Source organism: Eremomyces bilateralis (assembly GCF_010015585.1).
Source record: "Eremomyces bilateralis CBS 781.70 unplaced genomic scaffold P152scaffold_5, whole genome shotgun sequence".
NCBI lineage: Eukaryota > Fungi > Ascomycota > Dothideomycetes > Eremomycetales > Eremomycetaceae > Eremomyces > Eremomyces bilateralis.
Window position 1 is genome coordinate 716,252 of NW_022985071.1, and position 22,355 is coordinate 738,606.

At 54.2% G+C, this 22,355-nt stretch overlaps 9 protein-coding genes across 9 annotated transcripts; 3 read left to right on the top strand and 6 right to left on the bottom strand.

The window, feature by feature from the left end:
- The first annotated feature begins 8 nt into the window (after window positions 1-8).
- Window positions 9-1,055, top strand: P152DRAFT_268853 (translation machinery-associated protein-like protein). Its single transcript, XM_033674850.1, has 3 exons — window positions 9-205; window positions 262-402; window positions 463-1,055. The coding sequence occupies exons 1-3, from the start codon at window positions 192-194 to the stop codon at window positions 893-895; spliced, it is 588 nt and encodes a 195-aa protein (XP_033535997.1). The 5' UTR covers window positions 9-191; the 3' UTR covers window positions 896-1,055.
- A 46-nt stretch (window positions 1,056-1,101) lies between these two features.
- On the bottom strand, window positions 1,102-2,388 carry P152DRAFT_506263 (TPR-like protein; the record flags this gene model as incomplete). Its single annotated transcript, XM_033682471.1, has 3 exons — window positions 2,330-2,388; window positions 1,219-2,273; window positions 1,102-1,165 (listed from the first exon to the last, which is right to left on the bottom strand). Exons 1-3 carry the CDS (start codon window positions 2,330-2,332, stop codon window positions 1,102-1,104), a joined length of 1,122 nt encoding a protein of 373 aa, XP_033535998.1. The 5' UTR covers window positions 2,333-2,388.
- A 562-nt stretch (window positions 2,389-2,950) lies between these two features.
- On the bottom strand, window positions 2,951-5,195 carry P152DRAFT_465245 (AMP-binding enzyme; the record flags this gene model as incomplete). The annotated part of the gene is made up of 2 exons (XM_033680620.1): window positions 2,951-4,597; window positions 5,175-5,195. 2 exons carry the CDS (start codon window positions 5,193-5,195, stop codon window positions 2,951-2,953), a joined length of 1,668 nt encoding a protein of 555 aa, XP_033535999.1.
- Window positions 4,975-6,260, top strand: P152DRAFT_506265 (putative proteasome regulatory particle subunit). Its single transcript, XM_033682472.1, has 7 exons — window positions 4,975-5,067; window positions 5,132-5,260; window positions 5,334-5,436; window positions 5,492-5,505; window positions 5,565-5,778; window positions 5,833-5,945; window positions 5,996-6,260. The coding sequence occupies exons 3-7, from the start codon at window positions 5,358-5,360 to the stop codon at window positions 6,053-6,055; spliced, it is 480 nt and encodes a 159-aa protein (XP_033536000.1). The 5' UTR covers window positions 4,975-5,067; window positions 5,132-5,260; window positions 5,334-5,357; the 3' UTR covers window positions 6,056-6,260.
- P152DRAFT_456615 (uncharacterized protein) lies at window positions 6,001-9,217 on the bottom strand. The gene is made up of 3 exons (XM_033679040.1): window positions 8,709-9,217; window positions 7,486-8,651; window positions 6,001-7,435 (listed from the first exon to the last, which is right to left on the bottom strand). The coding sequence occupies exons 1-3, from the start codon at window positions 8,878-8,880 to the stop codon at window positions 6,182-6,184; spliced, it is 2,592 nt and encodes an 863-aa protein (XP_033536001.1). The 5' UTR covers window positions 8,881-9,217; the 3' UTR covers window positions 6,001-6,181.
- A 2,326-nt stretch (window positions 9,218-11,543) lies between these two features.
- P152DRAFT_512747 (NAD(P)-binding protein) lies at window positions 11,544-12,664 on the bottom strand (the record flags this gene model as incomplete). Its single annotated transcript, XM_033682767.1, has 3 exons — window positions 11,544-11,981; window positions 12,153-12,352; window positions 12,443-12,664. The coding sequence occupies 3 exons, from the start codon at window positions 12,662-12,664 to the stop codon at window positions 11,555-11,557; spliced, it is 849 nt and encodes a 282-aa protein (XP_033536002.1). The 3' UTR covers window positions 11,544-11,554.
- Window positions 12,665-12,983: 319 nt separating this feature from the next.
- P152DRAFT_268983 (putative nitrilase) lies at window positions 12,984-14,640 on the top strand. Its single transcript, XM_033674851.1, has 6 exons — window positions 12,984-13,241; window positions 13,296-13,368; window positions 13,485-13,577; window positions 13,660-13,946; window positions 13,997-14,075; window positions 14,130-14,640. The coding sequence occupies exons 2-6, from the start codon at window positions 13,357-13,359 to the stop codon at window positions 14,487-14,489; spliced, it is 831 nt and encodes a 276-aa protein (XP_033536003.1). The 5' UTR covers window positions 12,984-13,241; window positions 13,296-13,356; the 3' UTR covers window positions 14,490-14,640.
- Window positions 14,641-14,643: 3 nt separating this feature from the next.
- Window positions 14,644-15,402, bottom strand: P152DRAFT_472145 (uncharacterized protein; the record flags this gene model as incomplete). Its single annotated transcript, XM_033681132.1, has 2 exons — window positions 14,644-14,757; window positions 14,809-15,402. The coding sequence occupies 2 exons, from the start codon at window positions 15,400-15,402 to the stop codon at window positions 14,644-14,646; spliced, it is 708 nt and encodes a 235-aa protein (XP_033536004.1).
- A 2,250-nt stretch (window positions 15,403-17,652) lies between these two features.
- On the bottom strand, window positions 17,653-21,995 carry P152DRAFT_269043 (uncharacterized protein). The gene is made up of 3 exons (XM_033674852.1): window positions 21,902-21,995; window positions 21,414-21,843; window positions 17,653-21,361 (listed from the first exon to the last, which is right to left on the bottom strand). The coding sequence occupies exons 2-3, from the start codon at window positions 21,675-21,677 to the stop codon at window positions 17,795-17,797; spliced, it is 3,831 nt and encodes a 1,276-aa protein (XP_033536005.1). The 5' UTR covers window positions 21,678-21,843; window positions 21,902-21,995; the 3' UTR covers window positions 17,653-17,794.
- Window positions 21,996-22,355: the final 360 nt, after the last annotated feature.

Here is a 22,355-nt window from a genome sequence, read left to right on the forward strand (position 1 = left end):
CTGGACTGGGTAGTCCGGCTGGGCAGGACTCGCCCGCAGATGTCAGAGTGGGGCACACTGAATAGACAGTGAACCCCGCCATCTGATACTGAAGTTTCCACACCAGATTCCAACGTCCCACTGCCTTCAACTACTTCCAAATAGTTACTTATATGATTAATATCAATTGGTAAACGCCGAATTTTGCCAACATGTTCAAGAAAGAGTGCGTTTTATCTGTAACATAAGAGTGTTGCGACCGTCCAGCTAACCCGCCTGTAGAATCCCTCCTGGGACCAAATCGAAGGTCAAGTCCTCCGTGCAACGCGGCATCCGAAGCAAAGCGATCGAGACGTATCCACTGCTAGAACCTTACATGGACGAAATCATGCCGAAGAAGGAGCAGCTAGACATGATCAAACTGTACGTGCTGCGCATTTTTTCCCCGAGTCTGCCATTCGAAATCTGACACCCGCATGCAAGCCCCGACCGAGTCACTCTATACGCCCTCTCCGCATCGCCCGTCGTCCCGCTGTTCTGGCAACACATGGACGACCCCCTCATTCCGCACCTCCGTCTCGTGCACCGCTTCCCTGATTGCTTCCACCGAATACGCATCGACCGCGGAGCGATCCGCTTCGTCCTGTCCGGCGCCGCGCTGATGACCCCCGGCGCGACCTCCCCGGGCGGCCGGCTACCGGAGGCGGACGGCAACGGCGAGGAAGACTACCGATATGGAACCGAGGAGCTGGCGCCGGGGACGGTGGTGGTGGTTGAGGCGGAAGGGAAGGAGAATGCATGTATGGTGGGGCAGTTGAAGGTGGGGACGAAGGAGATGAAGGCGACGAAGAAGGGCGCGGCGGTGGAGGCAGGGCATTATTTGGGGGATGGGCTGTGGAATTTGCATTTGGATTGAAGGGGGCGCGATGTGAGGGACATGGAGGTTTCGTAAAGTGGAGGGCGCGGGATTCCACGCGTGCATATCACGGACAGGTTCTGTTGCGCGACACGGGTTGCGGCGGTCATGCATGGGTTCTCGTCGGAGTTCATCACACGGACAATCATGATTGGCCATAGAATATTGTCTTCGACGTTCTGTACCCCGTTACCAACATATCATCATTACCGTCCAGCCCCGTCCCCGGCGCCGCTTCCACCACCTTGTCCGCCCATAAAGTTGCGTGCCCTAGCCTCATGTTAGCAAGCTGGTTGTGGCCTTCAAAGGTGACTTGAACTTACATTTCCGCAATGGACGGATCGCTCATCAGGCTCGACAGATCCGGCATGCCACCACCGCCTCCCTGCCCGCCCCCGGATCCGAACTGCTCGGCCATCTGCCGCAGTCGGGGGTTGTTCAACACGTCGTTCATCGCGTCCGGGTTGCTCATCATGTTCTGCGCCATCTGCCGCATCATGGGATTGTTCATGATGGAACTGAAATCCGGCATCCCACCGCCGGCGCCACCACCGCCGCCACCACCCAGCATACTAGCTAGACCAGAGAGATCGGGCATCCCCCCCGAACCAGCCCCGCCCCGCGCGGACGCCCCAAGATCCACACTATCCTCCTCCCCTGCCTCCTCCTCCTCATACCTCCGCTTCGCCGTCTCAAACCCCTTCTTCATCGCCGCGCTCCCCCCGTTCCCCTCCGCCTCAATCCCCGCCCCGTACGCCTCCATACTCCCCTTCATATCCCCCAGCGCGAACCGCGCCAGCCCCAGCCGGCTCCACGCCTTGTTGTACTTCGGATCCGCTGCCACCGCCAGCTCCGCGTCCCCCGCCGCCTCCGCGTGCCGGCCCGCGCCGCTGTACGCCGCCGCGCGGTTCGAGAGGTAGATGGGATTGGTTGGAGTGATCGCGATGGCCTGCGTGTACAGCTCGATCGCAGTGGGGTAGTCCTTCGCTGCCATGGCCGCGTTGCCCTGTCCCTTGAGCCGCTCCGCCTCGTCGTTCTTCGCGGTGGGCGTGCTGACGGGGGGGGAGGTGGGCGTGCTCGTGGCCGGGGTGGCGGGGCGCGCCTCGCTAGCCGACGATGCGCCCGTGGTGCTGGCGGTGCTCTTGCCTTTGAGCTTCTCGTAGACGCCGTAGATGCCGACGAGGGATTGGCCGCCTAGGGCGTCGGCGACGGCGGATTTGTCCGAGGCGTCGACTTTGAAGGCTTCGGCGATGCAGTTGGAGGCGATTTCGAGGGATTCGGCATCTTCTTGGGCAACGGTGCCGTCGGTGGCGGAGGTGGAGAGGAAGTCGAGGATGGCGAGGGCGAGGCGCTTCTTGGAAGCGTTGAGAGAGGTGGCCTTTGAAAATGTTAGCATGGGGTGAACTAGCTGAGTTGCGGTTTATGTCGACCAACCATTCTCGATGTAGGTACGTATTGTCTATTTGGGATACGTGGAAGTAGTCTTTATAAAGGAGCGAAATTCCTCACTTGCATGGAATATCAGAATGCTTCTCTACTTGGGGTGTGATGTAGTGGCGTTCAGATGCCCGTGCCCTTAGATTTGACCAGCGCCCAGCGGGCAGCAATGGCTTAGGTTTGATGCCTCAGGCAATAAGGCTTTAGATTATGAATGGTTCCCTCATCTGAGTCAGCAGTGCGAGTCTCCCAGTTGTCCAAACAGTCCAATTCTGGTGATCGTCTTCAACTGCTACTCTGCCAAATACACTGTCACTCTCTCCTCTGCGCGACATTTCATGATGAATATTAATATCTGGTGCTTCTTTAATGCCTGGAAAATTTAAATCCCCATTCTCTCGAATGTGCCGTCTTTATACTGAGCTTGGAGCGATATGTCTGGGATACTTTTTATAATCCCTCGCTCTGTGCTGCGTCGGATTGGTAAACCAGCAGCCATTGTCATGAAGAAGTACTGTGAACTGCCAGGTCTTGTGTCTTATATCTGTATCTCCGTGTCATGTCTGCCTCAGATTGTAACGCGACTCGCTGTTTCGCTCTCGCTGCTTCTCACTGCCCCTATATCTTGCTACGGCTGACAGATGGAGTCTCCGGATCTCGTATGCCCGTCTTATTGTCAGCGAGCTGCTTCCGAAGAATCTTCGTTTGCGCGTTTCTCGGAAGCACCGTCACCTCATGAACCCCTCCCCTCAGCTTCTTATATCCGCTGACCTTACTGTCCACCAGCTGCCGAATCTTTTGGAGGGCCTTGACTTTCTCTTCCCGTGTACGAACGTGCTCCTTGAGAACGACATAGGCAGTGGGAAGCTCGGTCAATTGCTCCTGGTCCCATACGCTACCCACAGCAGCCTCCGCAATATCCGGATGGGACGTCATGTAGGTCTCGAGTTCCGTGGGGCTGACTTGGAACCCTTTGTATTTGACCAATTCCTTGGTTCGGCCAACAACGGACAAATATCCTTCCTTGGAGAACGTGCACACGTCGCCGGTATTGTACCAGCCGTCGCCTTTGAACGCATTCCTCGTCGCTTCTTCGTTAAAGATGTATCCGGACGTTAGATTGGGTCCTCGAAGCCACATTTCACCCGGTCCGCCTGCGGGCGCATCTTTCGAGCCATTGTCGGCACGAAGCACGGCTTCTATTCCGGGGAGAAGGTTGCCAAGCTGTCCAAGCGGAACGGTTTGTCGCTGTTTCTGATATACAACAAACGGCGCCGCTTCAGTCATACCATAGAGCATGATCGTTTTCCAATTGCCTTTGCTTAGTAGCCTCTGGTATGTTGCGTCCTCCACTGGAAGGCCGCCGCAGACCAGGTAGCGCACGCTCGAGAAGTCATACCGTTTGGTAACGTCGGAATTCGCCAATGCCAATGCCACCGTTCCCACGGCCTGGGCCGCCGTTGCTTTGTTGTCCTGGACCATCTTCCCGAACGTTTCCAGATCATATGACGGCATGATGCAGTGGAGGACACCACACCAAGGACCAAGGAAGAGGGGGATCGTCGTGTTTGCGATATGCACGAAGGGCGTATACGACACGATTCGATCTCCAGCCGTCCAGTGGTCCGGATCGTGCTTGTGGAGCTGCAACACATTCGCCACATAGTTGAAATGCGTCAACGCCACGCCTTTCGGATTGCCAGTCGTTCCACTAGACAAGTGGATGGATGCGAGCCGGGTTTTCGTGTCCTTATAGTGCGGCACGTCAAGCCTTCCCTCGCCCAAGAGCCCCTCGACATCCGGATGCGTGGCGGACTTGCCGAGGACGGTGACCAGTTCCGGCACGTCGAAGTCTGCCCCTCCTTTTTCTTGAGCGAGCCGGATGGCGTCGAGAACAGTCGGCAGCACCTGACCGTATACGAGGATGACGTGAGGTTTGGAGACGGTGAGGGCATGGGCGATCTCGGCGGCCTTCAGAGCATGGTTAATGGGACATGCTACTCCGCCAACCCACAGAACCGCGTGGAACAGTTCAATATATTCCACGCAGTTCGGGACAATGATTGCCCAGCGGCTTTGGTCGGGGGGGTTGAAGCGTTGTTTAAATCCCGAGGCAAAGCGGCCGGCGCGATCTCGCAGTTGTCCGATGCTCAAGGTGCGGCCAGTAAGGCAGTCTCTGGATATCAAATGCGATTCGGGGAGATCATTCCGAGCAGATGTATGTAGAAGTTCTGTTAGGTTAAGGTCATTTGGTACGGAAATCGCCTCGGTGGCGTATGTTCGCATTATGGGACACTAGGGAGAGTTGCGGTATGTAGAGGCAAGGCACTAGGGTAGTATATCACTATTTTAAATCGATACGAATTCCGACGGGAAATCAATTGAAATATATCCTTTTATGTTTGTCTATGTAAATTAGCCTTGAGTTCCTTCGTAGTGTTTCCTGGGCGATTCTCCTCAAAGTTACCATCCGGATCCTAGTGAGGGGCTTCGATCCGAATCCTCGGCCACCTTCACATTCCCGTCCGCCTAAGTTCAGCACCAACGGCTGTCAACGACCAGTTAGACGGCGAGTACACAAGATGGCGCAGCCCTCCGTAGACGGTGCTCCGTCGAAGTACGCGATTCAAGAAGCCGCTCGGGAAGGGAAAAGTGAGCCGCTTTACCATTTACGATCCCTGCATTCAGTTGCTAACGATGACGCCGTAGCAACCGTGGTGGAATCACTGCTTCATGTAAGGCTGCCTGGGATCCGGAATTTATATATCTAGAGAATCCCATCTGACGTTCCTTGCAAAGGCCAGCCCGAAGCTTGTAAATGCTCACGATGAAGATGACCGACTCGCTCAGCACTGGGCGGCATCGTACAATCACCTGGACATCCTCCAGCTACTGGTCCAACAAAGTGCATTTGACGTCGACGCACAGGTATGGTGCTTTCCCAAAGCTATTAATCCGTCGTCTTCGGAGTTGTTAGAATTCGAAACTAATGGAAAAATAGGATGGTTCCGGCTGGACCGCCTTGATGATGGCATCGTCGATCAAAGACGGGGAGGATGCCGTCGAGCTGCTGCTGCAGAGGGGGGCGGATGTAACCATGACAAGTCCGATATTCCTTTCCTATCTCAAGAGACGATTGAAATTAATGGTCGGGTTCAGATAACAATGGACAGGTTAGCTGCCAACATCAGTCCCGCGGCGCCCCTAGACCAGAGTACTAACTGCGTGGAAGACCGCTCTCCACTTCACAGCCTCGAAGAACAACCTCGACATCGCCAAGCGGCTGATCGCGCACAAGGCATCGGCGCGCACTAAAGACAAGCGCGGTCAGCTTCCGCTGCATCGCGCCGCAGCGATCGGTTCACTGCCCATGATCAAACTGCTCCTGAGCAGTCGAAGTCCCGTGAACGCAACGGATGTGGATGGGCTCACGGCACTGCACCATGGTGAGTCAAGGGAGCGTGCCCGCACTGCGACGGTCGGGCTAATCAAGATCACAGCGATTTCTGAAGGGCATGGGGAGGCGGCGATGCAGCTGCTCAGAGAAGGGGCGGAGTCGGATAAGAGGGATTTAGGGGGACAGCTTCCCATTGATCTAGCCCCTGATGGAAAGGTAAGAGGAATGTCGACCGCCGGCTATGAAACCAACTGACACTGAAGTAGATTCGCAACTATATCCTCCAGAGCGCCGAACGGGAAGGGATAGAGATACAGCAGACGTAAACCTTGCGGCACCTTTCTTGCCACACAATGTATCCAATGACTGACACGTATGCGATCAAACACGGAACCATGTCCTAGTGAAATTTGCCTTGCCAGTAAACGCACCTCCTCCAATCTCGAGCGTATTCACTTTTTCATCACCGTACTCTCCGCTAGTTCCCGCAACATATTTTTCAAATCCACCACATCATTCTCCAATTCCTCCACCCGCTCGCTCTTCTCCCCATACATCTGCAGCGTCGTCTCGTACCGCCGGTCCAACCCCTGCAAATCCGCCCCTAGCCTCGCCACCTGCTCTTCCAACCCTCGCGCCTGCTCCGCCTCCCGCATCAGCGCCACCGCCTCCTCCCGCGCCTCATCGCGTTGGGCGGCGACTCGAGCCAGCTCCTCGCGATGGACCGCCTTCTCCGCTTCCAGGCGCCGCACCGCGGCACTCATCCGCTCGACGAGCTGCACGGACGGACCCGCGCCGACGGTGCTGACGGAGAGCATGTCGGCGATCGTGCGGCGCGGGCTGTTGGAGGTCGCCGTGTCGAGACCCTCGTCCGGGTCGATGGTGTGAATCGACGGAGGTGTTCCCGAGAAGCCGGGGGCTTTGCTGAAGCCGCCGGATGCGCCGTTGACGCCCAGTCCGAATTGCGATAGGGAGGACGGGAAGGAATCTTGTCGTTGGGGCGTACCGACCATGTCCGGGGTTAACGACGGGAGAGTCGAAGTGCGCCGGCTCGGGGGTCGGCCAGAGTCCACGGGGACGGACAGGGGGGCTAGATCGGATGAGATGGCGCGTCCGCTGCGTCGACTGTGCGGGCCGAGGAAGTCGTTTCCGGAAAATTTACGATTCAAGGAGGCGGACGGGGAATCGGCTCGAAGGAAGCTATTCTCTTGCGCTGGGCTGGACACCGTCTCCATGCGGATCTTCGAGCGCTCCTCGTCGATCCGGTGTTGCACATCCTGTTCCCATGCTTTCTTCTCCCGCTCGAATGCGTCCTTGGCCATACTCAGAGCATTTTCGGCGTCGTCCAGTTGTGATTGAAGCCGCTGGAGCGCGCTGGCAGTGTTTTCCGCGTCCATTTCGAACGATCGGACCCGCTCATGTGCAGCATCCAACTCCTCTTCCGCGCGTCGGGATTTTATGTTGGCTTCCCGGGCCCGTTTCCTGAGCTCCCCTTCGCGTCGAGCGACCTCGTCTCGCTCCTTCTCGACGGTAGATAATCTAGCGTTCAACATGTTCTCGATCCCCTGCCAGTTCTCGCGCGCCACCGAATATTGGGTTTGCAGCGTCTCGATTTGGCGGAGGAGCTTGACCTGCGAATCACCGTTCTCACTCGACGATACTTCTTCGGACTTCGTTCGGAGAAATTCCAGTTTCCCTTCCAAGTTCTGGCGGTTTTAGTGAGGCTCAGGATGTGTACGCTGGAAATTAAACTTACCAATATTTCGGCCTTCAACTCCGACTCTGCCAGCTTGGTCTTCTCCTGTTGCTGTGATAGTTGCTCCTTGATCCCCTGAATTTCCGAACGGGCCCGATCCTCAGCGAGCTTCTTCTCGATGCTTGCATTCTCCAACTGATCCGTGAGGTCGACCACCGTCCGTTTTTCAGCTTCCAGCGAGTCGGCGTGCACGCGGCTTTCCGCATCGATCGCACGGTCGTTGGCTTCCGTGAGCTGCCGTTTCAGGTCCGCTATCGTCAAGGCCGCCGCCTCTCGATCCAATCGCAGCTGATCCACATCCTTCTCCAACCTTCCAAGAACTTTCATCCGCTCGATCGCCTGCCGCTCATTTACTTCCGCCCGTCGAGCTCTTTCGGTCGCCTCTGAAGCGTTTCGCTCAGTAGCGTCGAGCCTTTTTTTCATCTCCCCTAGCCTTTTGTCCTGCACCGACGCATCGGCGCGTAATTTCTTGATGGCGGTCATGTGCTGTAACTCCTTCTTCGACAACGTCTGGCCTTCGTCCATGAGAAGAGCAATCTGTTCTTCCTTCTCAGCCAGTTTTCTGTCGAGAGAGCCTGCCTCCGCCGATTCCTTTGCGTGACGTGCTGCCTCAGCAGCGGATTTGGCGAGGTATTGTAACTTTGCTTGAAGGGCATCGATTCTTTCTAGATGTGCATGCATTTCTTCTGACCGCTGTCGTGATTCCTCCTCGTACTTTTTCCGGAGCTCTTCGACATTGTCCTCTCCGTAAGTAAGCGCATGGTCCGCTGCGCCGGCGGTAGCCTCATCCTGAGGAGGTTCCGATATTGCAGGTATCTCGAGGGAGGGCTTCGCGCTGGGTGAGTCGGTTGATAACCTAGGCAGAGGCTCTTCTGGGACGCTTGGTGCGTTCAAGGACGGATGTGCAGGCTGGATTTCCGATTCCGAAGTGTCGTGGTCTTTGCCCTTATCCACCACCTCCTGCTGCAATTCCGACAACGTTTCCGATACCCGAGACTCCAAGCTTCCACGTCCAGCATCTGTCGCGATCCCCGGGCTTTCCACACGGGAAGGTGTTTCGGACGATAGTCGACTTCCTGGTCGTGAACCATCATTGTTCTTGGCCACAGCTTTCGCTAGTCGATCTTGTAAACGTCCATTTGCTCGGTTACGTGATGAAGATCGCTCTATAACAGTATGTTAGCATGAAGGCACCGTGATCAAGACAACATCCGCGGGCGCACCTTTCTCTTGACCAGCTGCTGTTGATTTAGCCCTCTTGACTTCTTCGTCTGTCGTCTGGTTTCTTGCCGCAGCCTTTTCATCCTCCGCAAGGATCGAATCGAGCCGTGACTCTAGCCCTGCGACAGCTCCTGAGAGCAGAGAACTCCAGCCTTTGGGCTTTTGCGATGCCATGCCTGCCGAGCGGTGGACGTGTAGACGAGAAGCCTTCAAATATGTGGCCGTGTGGCCTGTCGGCACAGCACAATGTCCTTGCTGTGACGTCTGCTTCAGGAAAACTTATATCGTGACTTGGAACGCATCGCAGCAATCACAGCCAGGTAAGACGTTTGGCAGACTGGAGTCGAGATGAGAATGACGAGGGATTTACTGAACGATGTGGGCTGAATTGGAACTGCTCTGGACTCCCGCGGCCCGGCATGTACAGGGAGGACAAGAATGTTGTTACGCTTGTAGTTCCCTCCGTTAATCGTTAGACGGTGTACGTAACGTTGTACCCCTTCGATGGTGCAGTACTGGCTTGACCGGGGATTGGCCGGCCCATCACAAGTCACGAGATTTCGTGTTCTTTGACGTTTAAATTAAACTTTTAAGAGGATGAAGCCATCTAACCAAATAAGGTTTAGATCGGTGACTGCCCTAGCGAAGGAGATATAAATAACTACATAACATCTAACTAACTTCAGCAGGGCGCAGGCCCCGTTTCTTGCACTCATTATGCAGCCGTTCCTTCCTTCAACAACGGTCGAAAACAGCAAGACCGTCCATGAACAGTTAACCAACCGTTCAAAAACCGTTAGAAGACTGTTCAAGAAAAATCTTACCGTTGAAGCAAGTACCTGGCTACTTAACGGTAAAACAAACCATATCTTGCGCCCTGCTGTTAACTTAACTAACTTAACTAACTAAGTTAACTTAACGTAATCCACCAGCGAGTCGCCCAAACCACCGAGTCGCCCACCTCAACCGTGGCCCACTACCGTAACCTGAATATCTCAACAACTACTGAAGCAATTTATTAATTAGGAAGTAGGCTAGGATCTACGTTTTCTGTTATAGCTAATTGAGGCATTGTACAGGTCTCAACGCGATGTCCTGGCTCGCGACAGCGTCCGCAACGTCGCTGGCGCCTTGCGGGAACGTCATTAGAAGTACCATTTTCACTGATTATATCTTGATCCCGACGTTGTACAGCTAATTCAAGCCCATCAGTAATTGAGCGCGTATTAGCGCCCTTAAGCACCTTTTTTTTGCGTTGTTTGCGCTTTGATAGCGTCTCGTTTGCCTTCCGAAGCTTTCCTATCTCGACCTCCATGATTGAAGCTCCGTGCGCGACCATTTGAACACCCTTTTCAAGGCTTGAAAAGCTTTCTAAAAGCGGTGTTGGGGAGGTATTTTGATCTCTTTGAAGGCGCTGTCGTATGTACTCTGTTTGGGACCTTATTTCAGCGACGTTGCGTGGTGTTTGCGACTCCCATTGAGTGATCTCTGGTAATGGCGTCGGGGTCTGTAATCGGACATCAAGCTTTGAAATAACAGCTTCTGGATCGAAAGGCACTAATCCTGCGCCTTTGAAGGCGCCCTGGATATTCTCCGTAGCAATTGCTTTTTCGAAGGCGGTCTTGAAAGCAGGTAAAAAGTCCTCTTTCGTGATGTGGTTGATGCGGCACCGGATAAAGTCCTCAATCTCCTTGCTATACGCGCGCTTTAATGGCCCAAAACAGCCAACGTCGAGGGGTTGTAGCAAATGAGATGAATGCGAAGGCATGCAGAGAGTAATAATCTTCTGGTCCTTGCAGAAATCCTGGAATTGGATAGTGTCATGGCTGTTATGGCCATCCATAATCAGAAGCCGATAGGCGCCAGTCGTACGGTCTTCTGTGAAGCGATTAAAATGCTTTAACCACTCAAATCCATGCTCAAGGGACGTCCAGCCCTTCTCGCTAACTGATAGAACCCAATCAGGCCTATCCGCAATCGCCTCGTACCAGGTATTGTAATGTCGAGCGCTTTTGAAGATGATGAAGGGTGGGACAATCCAACCTTGCGCGCTGGCAGCAATGATCGATGTCACCCATTCTGTATTGCCTGGCTGCAAGGTTTTTGGAGTCTGACGTCGTTCGGTACCCGTGATGACCATGCGCGTCCCGATTACGCCCATTTGAAAGCCAACTTCATCAAAGTTGTATGTATCTTCATCCAGGATACCGTATTTTGCCTTCACGTTGCGTACGAGGCGAAACCACGCGCCAATAATCTCTGGATCTTCGTTCAGGGCTCTTTTATAGTCGTACTTTCGATTAACACGTGTTTTGAGCTCTGGAACGCGTTGTACGAATCTTGAAGGCCAATTGATACCAACGTGAGCCTGACCGCGATCGCTGAGTAGCTTGTTGGCTATATCTCGCAACATATCGTAATTGAGCTGAAATCCGCGCGCGTCGACATCGAGGCAGTAGTCGATAATCACCCTTTCTTCCATATTTGAGAGCTTTTTCGAATTCGGGACACAATCGCTTCGTGCAGTCATTCCGTTGCGGCGGTCACGTAAGGTACTCCACGGGACGTTGTAAGCTTTTGCAGCTTCTCGAATTGATTGAACTTGGTCTTGTTCGATAGTCTGGATGGCTAGGTTCATTCTAGCTTCATTTGAAGGTAATTAAGGGCTCTGTTGTTGAGACATTGCGAAAAAATCGTGATGATCGCTGTTACGGAGATGAAGTGGGCGACTCGGTGGTTTGGGCGACTCGCTGGTGGATTACGTTAGTTAAATAGTTAACTTAACTTAGTTAATGCTAGTAATTACATCACAGCATGATGCCGTATATAAAGCCATGCCCGGAACCGATTACTCCACAAGCTTGATACAAACCTTGCCAATGTGAGTCCCCGAAGACGCATACTCATAAGCGTTTACCACATCCTCCTGCGTGAACTTAAACTCCCTCTCAACCGGTAGGCGAAGTTCTTTGCGAGCGACAAATTGAACCACCTCTTCGAGCAGCTGAGTAGAACCGACGATGACGCCACGCACGACAGCGCCCTTAGAAAGTGCTAGACCAGCTACATCAGGCATCTCGGACTGCTTGGCTTGCGACAGAAAGCCAATAACGGAGACATTTCCACCCATCTTGACGCAATTCAGGCTCTCTGCAATGGTGCCCGAGCCATCATTCTCGAGAACATAGTCTACACCTTCGCCATTAGTGAGCCTCAAAACTTCCTTGGACCACTCCGGATGGGTTTTGTAGTTGACACCGTGATCGGCACCAAATCTGGATTTGGCCAGTTCGAGCTTCTCATCGCTGGAGGAGGTCACAATGGTGGTCGCACCGGCAGCTTTAGCCAAAATTAAGCCAGTAATCGCAACACCTCCAGTTCCTGATTTGACGTCAGCAAAAATTGGTCGTTATTCTTCCTCTATGTCTAGTATAGATCTTGTATACCTTGGTATAAGACAGTCTGACCCGGTTTCAGAGGCAGGTTGGCCATACAGAGCGTTCCAGGCAGTCACGCCGGTGCAGACCACAGTCGACCATTCTGAAAAGTTCTGAGGCGAGTCTTTCCGGATTTTTACAGCCGATGTGGCAGGAATATTGACGTACTCGCGGAGAACCCCATCGATTGGGCCGCCTTGGCCATGGAACTAGTCCATTTGTTGTCCATAGAGATTCGTGATATCAAAGGTACCGACGACATGATCCCCCACCGTGATTTTTTAAACCCCCTCTCCAACCCTGACGACGATTCCGGCCGCATCGGAACAAGGGATCACCCTATCCTTCACAGGGTATGGGTATTTTGACGTGGCTATCACAATGTCGCGGTAGTTCAGCGAAACACTATGAACCTTGATCAAAACCTCGTGCTTGGCTGGCTCAGATATCGACTCCTGGAACGCCTTTAGGCTGCGTACGGATTTTCTTTCGCCATCAATGCGGATCACGCTTTGTGACATGTTGATAAGATATAAGAATGACAATGCTGAGGCAACCTTAAGAAAGATGAGGCTGGAGAGATACTTATAAATTTGCTCGATTTGCTCGGCTGGTTTGGGAGATGGCGGATTATATATCTAAGTTGGTGAGCCAATTGTGTCATCATACGGAGTATAAGGTAACTAGCTAATAAATAAGTGTCACACTAAGGTCATCTGACTTCAGTGCGTGTTGAGGGCTTTGCTCGGAGATGTCCATCCAATACATCGCTCTTCTCTCTCATACGTGATCTTTGCTCGATTGGAGTCTTCTCCACACAAAGCATCCCATCACCCATACCTAGGGCGATTCAAATGCTGATTCGTCTAACCTGCCTTCTTAATGAAGATTTGAAGCTTATATCCGACGTATAAAGGAGTGCAGGTAACTCCCTATGCATCTCCATGATTAGGAACGATCTCGGGTTTACCTCGGAGACGAGCTCGGTAGAAGTCCGGAACTGGGGATATTGTACGCCACCTCCGCACTCCATGTCGTGATACGTTTGCCAGTCTTATCTTTTGGCAAGTGTTTTCAGGACTGAACGTCAACGAGGTGGTAATTATGCCTCATGTCTCCTTCACATTCAGTTGAATTTGACTTAGCATCCAGGTCACTGAGCCCATAATCGACACCCACTAGATTGTTGTTCATCTGATCCAGGCTATTCAGGATGGCGATAGCTGTGAGTGTGACCTTGACGTGCACCAGAAATTCGTTCGAATCTGTCCTTTCGCATCTTGCAATGCGTCATTATTCGGACTTCTGAGTCAATGTTGTGTCAAGGCTGATACTGGCCAGGCGGTAGGGCAAATATGCTCAACGTCCAGCATGATGGATAATCTGCTCCAATGCCAGAATCTGGTTCAAAAAGCAGCTTCTGCCGGAGCAAAAGTTAGTACTGTCTTATCTTTCCGAACCATATTTTGTAAACCCGACGTCAGTTGTTGATCTCGAATGTTGAACAAGGAAGCAGGCTATCTTTTTCCCTGAGGCCAGTGATTATATCGCCTCCTCGGCTGCCGAGTCCGTATCCTTGGCCCGGTCCCTCGAGGAGAGTGACTTCGTCCAAGGCCTGCAGCGGTCCGCAAGCGAGAATAAGATCCATATCAACGTCGGAGTCCATGCCCCGGCCGAAGGGGGCATCAGAGTCAAAAATCTGTTGTTGTGGATCGATGACAACGGGAAAATTACCGAGCAATATCAGAAACTGCATCTGTTCGATGTCGAGATAAAAGATGGGCCCGTTCTACGTGAGAGCCAGTGAGTTATCGGAGGGATTTCGGACCCGACGCTTGCTAAGCCTATTGTAGCAGCGTGGAGAAGGGTGATAGCATTCTGCCTCCATTTGACACCGTTTTGGGTAGAGTTGGCCTTGCCATTTGCTTTGATGTACGGTCTTCCATCCATATCGTCCGTTGTCATCGCTAAGTCCTGATGTTCCAGCTCCGATTTCCGGAAATCTCCGTGGCGCTGAGGCGACGGAACGCCGACATCATCACTTTCCCTTCGGCATTCACTATACCGACAGGCAAGGCCCACTGGGAAGTGCTGCTGCGAGCGCGAGCCATTGAGACGCAATCGTACGTCGTAGCAGCCGCTCAGGTTGGCCAGCACAATGAGAAGCGGGTGAGCTACGGGCATAGTATGATTATATCTCCATGGGGTTCCGTTTTGGCCGAGTTAGGTGGTGATTGGAACGGTGGGCCCGAGTTGGCGACAGCAGAGATCGACCTGAGTTCAATAGAGAAGATAAGAAAAGAGATGCCACTATTGAGGAGGACGGATGTATACCCGGAGATATAGCCCGATCAATTGATTGGATCGCAGCGTGCATGTTGCGAACGATAGTAAATATAACGAACTGTAACGAGCCCGACAACAAGAGAGCAAATGGGGTATCATTAACACCGGACACCGGGACGGTTCTCCTCACAACGCCAAACAGAACCATGGAAAGTTAAACAAAAGCTTGAACCACCAGACCTTCAGACCATCCCTGTGATGGAAGGGACAGGTTATTAAGGAGCACTTTGCCCATGAGGACCACCCGAATCTTAGCGTCCCCCTCCAGCTAAAACATAGTCAGCAACGAGATAGACCAATTATGGCAGGGTCAACATACCTGGCATTTGTGCCTGATTCGACGAACCAGGACCTCGACATTGTCATCTCTCCGGATCCTACAGGTAATGTCTCTGGCTGCCGTCGCAACCCTGACCGGCACTCGAACTATATGCTCCTCTGGAACTTCTGGTTCTTCGGGAGCCTTCGCCTTGCCCTTGGCGTCCGAGTTGTGACCGTCATGAGCATGTCCGTTCCCCGCGACTGCCACCAGCGCCGCGGACATTCTGGAACCCCCCTGACCTTCCACAACTCCGAGCGGATCGGTGACGACCCACGCCGGGACGAAATAATGATTGCCACGCTCGTCCCACACGCCACCTCTCAGCTGGGTGCGCGTGCGTCGGGGAAGCAGGCCGGCCCGCCTGGCTTCTTGGTCCGCGATGTCTTTGCCCTCGACCCACAGGCGTCCGGATGGACAACTCAGCCCCGATGCGCGAAGGATGGCCGTCGCCGTCGCCAAGTTCGATTCGCCGCCGGAACGAATGACGTCGCATGCGCTGCGAAGGGCGCTCCAAGCGTTCACGTCCCCGCCCACCTGCGTATCGAAGAACGCCTCGCGCTCGCTCTCGAGATACCGGCGTGTGAGCGGCATCTGCACCGAGCTATGAGCAATTGAGCTGGGTCCGTCGGCACCTGTTGGTGCAGCGGCTACATAGTTTCTGGATGGTGGATTGACGTCCTTTGGAGATGGGGGACTGTCTAAACTCCAATTGTCGCCTCGGCCGCCCCGATGCCTGGAACGCCCGGAGCCGGATGGGATAGCAGCGGCTGTAGATACGCCTCCTTCGCCCGTTCCATCGCCCGTATCAGGAGCAAGCCGGGCTGTTGATGCTGTTCGAATGTCTCCAACTGAATTATTTGCGCTAAAACCCGCCCCTCTTGCATTAGATAAACTGTCTCGTGTGGACTGAGGAATGTAATTCGTCGCGTACACTTGTCCAATGGCAGAAACGTTAGTTTGAGCAGTTTGCTCGCCGTTATCTGCAGTCCGAGAGACACAGCAACCCTGCAGACGGAACAATTAGCTGATAGGTTCCCATATACTCTCACCTCCCTCCAGCAACCATACCATGACGTCGTCTTTTGCCCGTATAATTGCTTTTTATAGGGACCTTGAGGTCGGGGCCTTTGCGGTGTGTTCGATAGCGGTCAAAAGATCGAGTGGAGACGGTAGAGTCGATGACTGTGACGAAACGTGGTGCGGGAAGCCTTCTGGATGCGACCAAATTCCCGCAGTGTGGGAGAAGAGGTTTCTAAGCAATGAAGGTCACCTCGATCTACCCGGTTCGATGCGTTGCAAGCTGACTTGGACAGCAAGATCGGAAACGAATGTCCAGCCCTTGGAGCCGATGGCTCGCCCGGATCCAAGCATGAGAGGAGTCAGGAGGGGTCCGATAGCGTCCTCATGGCAAGCTGATTCCTTACGCTTGCGACGGGTAGAGTAGGGTATGGTAGGAGCAAAGGAAGTTATGGTATGGTGCGAATCCAAAGTCAAATGAATGTTCTGCGATCCGAGATGGCATCAGGAAGTTGATGGATACTACGTAGTAGAATGATATCGTAGGTGGAGAGCTGGGGTGACCTAACCTGTTATGGACTAGCTTGTGGCGTTCACAGCGGGGCGTTTAGTCAGCCTCACCTAGGCATTAGGGACACGCGACATAGATAGGCAGAAGCACATGACCACTTCAACGACAACATCGAACGTCCTCTTTTGTTCGGATTCAAATTCTCCAACCAGAAGAATTCTATGTTTTTATTATAATTATAATTCTAGCATTGTGTCTAGTGCCATGTTCCGCCCATTGGGTTCTGAGAGGACGAAACGCGAATGAAAGAGGAGGGTAACGATGGTATTTCTGGGAGATACCTGTGCAGAAACTCTCTATCCGGAAACCCCCTTTGAGCCATTTGTCTTCCTCCAGCCATCATTTCGGGATCTTTACCTGGAAATGGATGGCCCTTGGACTTTCGTATCTCGTCATGGACGGGTTGTAGTTTGTCCAACCCCATCCAGGCTCGAGGCGGTCCATTGTTCGAGAGATCCGGTCATCATAGAGCACCACCTTGATCCTCCTTTGGCCCTTTCCATGCTTTCCATGCCTACTATTTCCGGCAATTATTGTACTTTCCGAGGTCTCGAACCAATTGATTTCTTTGTGATCTCTTCGAATCTTAAAGTCATGCTCTTAACTACGTCTTCCCCCCTCCTGAACAGCGCTATCCGGGTTAGTGTGGTGGAACATTAGAAGGGTCACTACTATGACCACGGATACGCCCAAAGATCCCGCTAATGAACATTTGGCTCAGCAAGTCGTCGGAGTTGCAGGATTTCCATCCCGCATCGCGGTTAGCCTAAAGTTGGTTGCCCCTCTACTCTTGCAAGCAGGGGATGGTCGTGCACCTGCCGTGGGGTTCCACCTTGCTCTTGCCCATGTGCACGAATTATGCCACGCGGCATGGATCATGGTGACACCAGATGATGACTATGTAGAGGCTTTCATTGGCCCGGATAACCCAACCAGTGAGTTGGGATGGCAGTGGGAGCGTCATATCGGCATGGTACATACCCTTCAATGGCATCGATCGTAGATAGCGGACCTCCCGAGCCGCCCGCCATGGCTAGATCCGGATGAGCCAAATCTACCATCCTATTCAGACTGCGTCTATGTGCGGGACTACTTAGGATGATTGAGACCATCCCCTCGTGTTGGAGATTACTTCGACATCGTCACGTTCGAGGCGAGGAGCGTCGACACGTCCCCAATGCTTTCGTAGGATCTCGTTAGTAAAGGTGTATATAGTCTACCGCAAACATTTAACGTCACACTGTATGGCCAAGTCACGGAGAAGCTAATTTGGGCGGCGCATACAATCACTGGTAGAGGTATATTCGAGGTTCGGCAAGAGCCCCATCCTTATACAAGAAAATTGGTGGCCACGAATAGTATATCATTTATGTTTTCTTCATTCATTGACCCCACTCAGGCGTCCTTCCTTTGCTCTTCACTAGTAGGGATCCAAATACAGATACCTCGCTTATCAACCTTCACGTCAGCGTATGTCCGGTAGCACACATGAGGCACGCTCCGTGCCACCGGGGCCGTGCATTTGGCAGGAATGACCCTCAGCGTCTTGTTGAAGTACCGGTCCTGCACCCTCAGCGACGGGTAGACCCAGTCGCCCTGCACCAGCGGATAGAGCACGTATTCGACTGTGCGGCGGCTCATCGGCAACAGATTCAGGGAACGGACCTTGGGGCCGCTGAAGGCGAATTCGCTGGAGGCGTCCATGGCGATGTCGAAGGTGAGGTAGTGGAGAGAGGGATTCTCGAGCGTGTATGAGAGGTGGATTAGGAGAGCGTCAGTTGTCGTCGGAGTAAGGGTCGGCGTCGACGGGGTGGATGCCCAGGACGACAGCCCTGCATGCGCAAGAACTCGAGGCTCACTGTTCGGAACCAGGAGACGCGGTACTCCCAACGTCGACGTGACGGATTCACTACTCGCATTGGCTCCCGATGACCTTCTCCACGTAATCTCCAACGACACGTCGAGCGAGATGGCTCGCCGATCGTCCAGGGTGGATTTGCGAACAGTGAGGTCGAAGGACTTGCGACACGGCTGGCGGGGCTGGAGGACTATGGCTTTCTGGTCATCGTCGGGCGTAATCGAACACACCGCTCCGGTGAGCGCAGTGGCCAGCGATAAGGATGCAGACTCGATGGTGACCTCCGCCTCGGCGAACGACACGATGTGGGCGCCGAGCCCCCACTCCTGGGCAATGCCTTGCGCTCGACCGGCCGTGTCCGAGCCGACGGCGTCATCGCTCATATGGAAGTACGAAGGCCATGGTTCAGGATGTAGTCGAGGTGCAAACTCATAGCTTGCCTCAAACGCGCCGACGAAGATGACCCCGACGCTGACCGTCTTCGATAGCGGGGTCTGTTGATCCGATTGCAGTTGGTAGGTGAGCTGAAGTTCTAGCGCATATTCAAACGGTGCCGATGGTGCCGTGAACGTGATGGTTTCTCGGCTCGTCTGCCCCGCGCTGAGAGGTCCAAAGGGATGAGAGTCCGATGCATCATGACCACCGCTGGCACCAGGGGACGAGACCGATGAGCTCCAAAGGGTCTTAATCTCCTCTTCCCCTCCGGCTCGACCGATCAATTCTGCGTGGAGTGTCCCAGTTGCTTCTTCTTCCTCGTGGTTGGCGAGATCAACATGGAGCACAACGGTCTCGTCGGTGTAATACTGTTCTTCGAGGTTGGGCAAGGTCACATCAATCTTGGGGGGCTTGGGGAGAATCGTCATGTCAGGCCCAATCTCGCCGGTGACGTGCTTTCTCCTCACACCCCTGGCGCTCCGCAGCCACCAAGCTGGTCTCCGGTCCCCCGTTTCAAGCGAATTCGAAACCCTGAAGGGGATACCGCCGGGTGCAAGCCGGTATGTGATGTTCGTGACTTTCAATTCCCCCGATCTGCGAGGGATGAAGCTGCCTTGGAACACCTTCTGTTTACCTGGAGCCATGGTGAGATTAGTAGCACTGGAAATGGTGAGCGACATCGGATCAGCCGAGTCGTCGACGAGGTCAACGTTGACCAACGTTATTCTCGAGCCATCTGTGGCATCCGAACTCTCTGGCGTATGCTGATGTGACAGTTTGATCTGCTGCAAAGGCCCTTCAAACTCCACAATAATATCTTCAAGACGCAGAGCCGACGAAGCCTCATGTGCATCGAACTCCAGCTCCAGCTGAAATGTCAGAGTGTCGGCCACATGTCCTTGGACCGCCTCAAAAGCGAAGCGGGTGTGCAGTGGAGAAACCACCGCCTGGGCGTCGAGGTGGGCACCACCGGTCGTGGCCGGGTCTATCTCAACACCATCTAAACACCTCATGAAATCATACGTGACGTCCTCGTGCTTTTTGAGCGCCCGACTCAGTAGCTCCCACTGCGTCTCCAGAATCGTCTCGATGTCCCCAACGCGATGCGCGCATTGGTTCAGGAGGTACGTGGTTTCGTTCACCAGGTCCCACCACCGTTCGCTCCGCCAACGCATCCCCTTCCAGAGCGGCTTGAGCGTGGCCAGCGCTTGGTCGAAAGCGCCGGCGTCGAACAACTCCTTTCCCGTTTGCAGCCGGAGATGGTCGACGAAGCGCCGCTGCTCGCGGCGGAAGAACTCACCGCTGGACTCGTTTAGAAGGTTGACGATATCCGCCGTGTGGTCATAGCCTTCGGATCCATCGGGGATGGGGAATTCGACGTGAGGTTCCGGGCAAAGGTATGTATCATATGTCGCTGCGCGATGGGCGACTTGCCCAGCGGGAGACTGGCCCGGGGGATTGCGATCCTCATCCGGAATCTCCATGGCGATCTGTTTCCGGTGCTTGGCATGCGTCGCGGCTTTGAGGAGCCAGTATCCCGGGTGGTGCAAATGCTGCCACGGCGAGATCCGTTCGCCGACTGGGAACGCTTTCTCGACCGGCGAGAATACCGCCTGCTCTTTCGCGTCGGCGCTCTCGGATTCCGTGCCGGACGCGGTGAACCACGGCAGCTCCGCGCGCTGGATTAGCTCGGCGAGGATCTTCGCCCACCGGGACTCCCACGCCTGCCAGCCGTAGCATGCAGTCCCCTTTCCGCGCTGGTCGATGACGATCTGCGATTGTTCGCGGTACATCGCGTAGAACTGGACGGCAGACGTCGTCTGCCCGTTCCAGAGCATACATCGGAGATTGCGCAACGCGACGACGTCCGCGAGGAGGCGGACCTCGTCCCATCGCGGAGACCAGGTCGGGGTGGTCTGGAACGGGCCGTCGGCAGCGAAGAGCGCCTCGATCGCCGAGATGTAGTGCCGGCTGGCCGCGTCCATCTCCTGTCGGAATTCGGCGAAGACGCCAAGCTTGAATTCATAGCGGACGTTCCATCCAATGGCAGGCAGCGCCTGGGATGTCCCCAGCGTCGGTGGCAGTGTCGGTGAAGGAATGGTACCTCTGCCTTTCTTCCTCCGAGAATGCTTGGTTAAATCGCGGTAGTACTCGATGCACAGCGGTGATATGGCGGAGAGAATCGAGACCACCAGTGAGGGCCGCTCCTGGGCAGATACACCGGCCGGCACGAAGAATAGGGAACTCTTCGCATCCAACCCGGTGGCGCGGCGGATATTCGACATTCGCTCGTCCACATCGGCAGAGCCCTGGACGGATTTCCCGCCCAGAAGAACGACCGCATACCGCGTTCGATACTCGCTTTTCGCTAGCGCCCCCTTGATCCGGTTGATCTCGCTCTTGAGCTGGTTGTCGTGCAGGCTGTTGGTGCTCGGGTTGGATTCGAAGGCGAAGCAGGATACGAACACCGCAGGGACGCTGTCCTGGTGCTTCGACGTCCACAGCGGAGTCATCAACCCGTCCGGGTATAGGGGCGAGTTCGGCGAGAGCGGGGAGATGGGCGAATGGAGCACGAGAGTATGATCGTGGGAGTCGGAAGCGCTGCCGAATGCTTCTAGTCCGGGTTGGTTGGTCGGGGGAGCGGCTTTCTTGGGAGGAAACTTAAACGTCTGCCACGTATTAGCATGCTGTAGATAGATCATTTCCATTCCTCATATATACCGGCCCAATTGCCTGTATCTTCAACGGCAATAACGCCCCCTTGGACCGCGCGTTTCTCCCATTCCAAGCAGTTGAAGTGCCATCGCAACTTAGAAACTCGTTCAGCAACTGCGCCGCCCCGTCGCCGTCAAGGGACCCGAACTGCGATCCGAGCTCGCCACGCTCTTCTTTGGCCGGCCGGGCGCCATGAGAAGGGAGCTTGATGCCGGAGAGCACGACTAGCGGGATGTTATGCGCGGCGTAGGATTCGGGAAAGGCGTCCATGGCGGGTAGCAAACGGGCTCTGCCGCCCTTCGGTGGAGTGGAGGAGGCGTCAGAAGAGAGGCACTGGCGGAGCACGTATGCAGGATGTGAGCATAGTTAATGGTCGGTCGCGGTTATGAGGCGGTTCCGTCGTAGCGGGTCTGATATCCGAAAGGTTGGCTGGAAGCTGCGGGAGTAAATTGCATCAGCTAGCAGTTGAACAGAGTATTACTAGTGGTACTGACATATCTGGCACATGGTCGGGAATTCGGGTTAATTCCGGAGGCAATACGGCACCAGCCGCTGCGATATGAATGTATGGAATTACTTAGATGCAATTACTTGGAACTCGGAGCTTGAGCAAGCAGAGGGGGAATATGTGAGCAAATAAGGAATATCTAGGCGGCGAGAAGCTGGACCCCATGGGCACAAGCCACCTCCCGCTGGGTCCTCCGTCCACTGCAACGAAAGGGATGTCACCTCAACTCAAAATATGACGATTACAGACATTGTAAAATATGCCTACTTGACGATAACTGGAGCCATATGGTGTCGCCTAGAACTCCAAAAGACACTTTCCGTCATACAATTCAAGCGCCACAGCATCTCCGGATACGACCATGGTCGAAGTTTGAAGAAGAGAGCACGACCGCGTGGTTGGCGATACCAACCCGGTCTCTGCTGGTATTAGGAGCCATT

Coding starts and splice junctions, on each gene's coding strand:
- P152DRAFT_268853 (XM_033674850.1), top strand. Junction 403..462: donor CAGCTAGACATGATCAAACT/GTACGTGCTGCG, acceptor CCCGCATGCAAG/CCCCGACCGAGTCACTCTAT.
- P152DRAFT_506265 (XM_033682472.1), top strand. CDS start 5,358: ATGATGGCATCGTCGATCAAAGACGGGGAGGATGCCGTCGAGCTGCTG. Junction 5,779..5,832: donor GCTCACGGCACTGCACCATG/GTGAGTCAAGGG, acceptor TCAAGATCACAG/CGATTTCTGAAGGGCATGGG. Junction 5,946..5,995: donor ATCTAGCCCCTGATGGAAAG/GTAAGAGGAATG, acceptor ACACTGAAGTAG/ATTCGCAACTATATCCTCCA.
- P152DRAFT_456615 (XM_033679040.1), bottom strand. CDS start 8,880: ATGGCATCGCAAAAGCCCAAAGGCTGGAGTTCTCTGCTCTCAGGAGCT. Junction 8,652..8,708: donor AGCAGCTGGTCAAGAGAAAG/GTGCGCCCGCGG, acceptor ATACTGTTATAG/AGCGATCTTCATCACGTAAC. Junction 7,436..7,485: donor AGTTGAAGGCCGAAATATTG/GTAAGTTTAATT, acceptor TAAAACCGCCAG/AACTTGGAAGGGAAACTGGA.
- P152DRAFT_268983 (XM_033674851.1), top strand. Junction 13,578..13,659: donor CAGCTTCTGCCGGAGCAAAA/GTTAGTACTGTC, acceptor ACAAGGAAGCAG/GCTATCTTTTTCCCTGAGGC. Junction 14,076..14,129: donor GCCTTGCCATTTGCTTTGAT/GTACGGTCTTCC, acceptor CTGATGTTCCAG/CTCCGATTTCCGGAAATCTC.
- P152DRAFT_269043 (XM_033674852.1), bottom strand. CDS start 21,677: ATGGACGCCTTTCCCGAATCCTACGCCGCGCATAACATCCCGCTAGTC. Junction 21,362..21,413: donor AGATACAGGCAATTGGGCCG/GTATATATGAGG, acceptor AATACGTGGCAG/ACGTTTAAGTTTCCTCCCAA.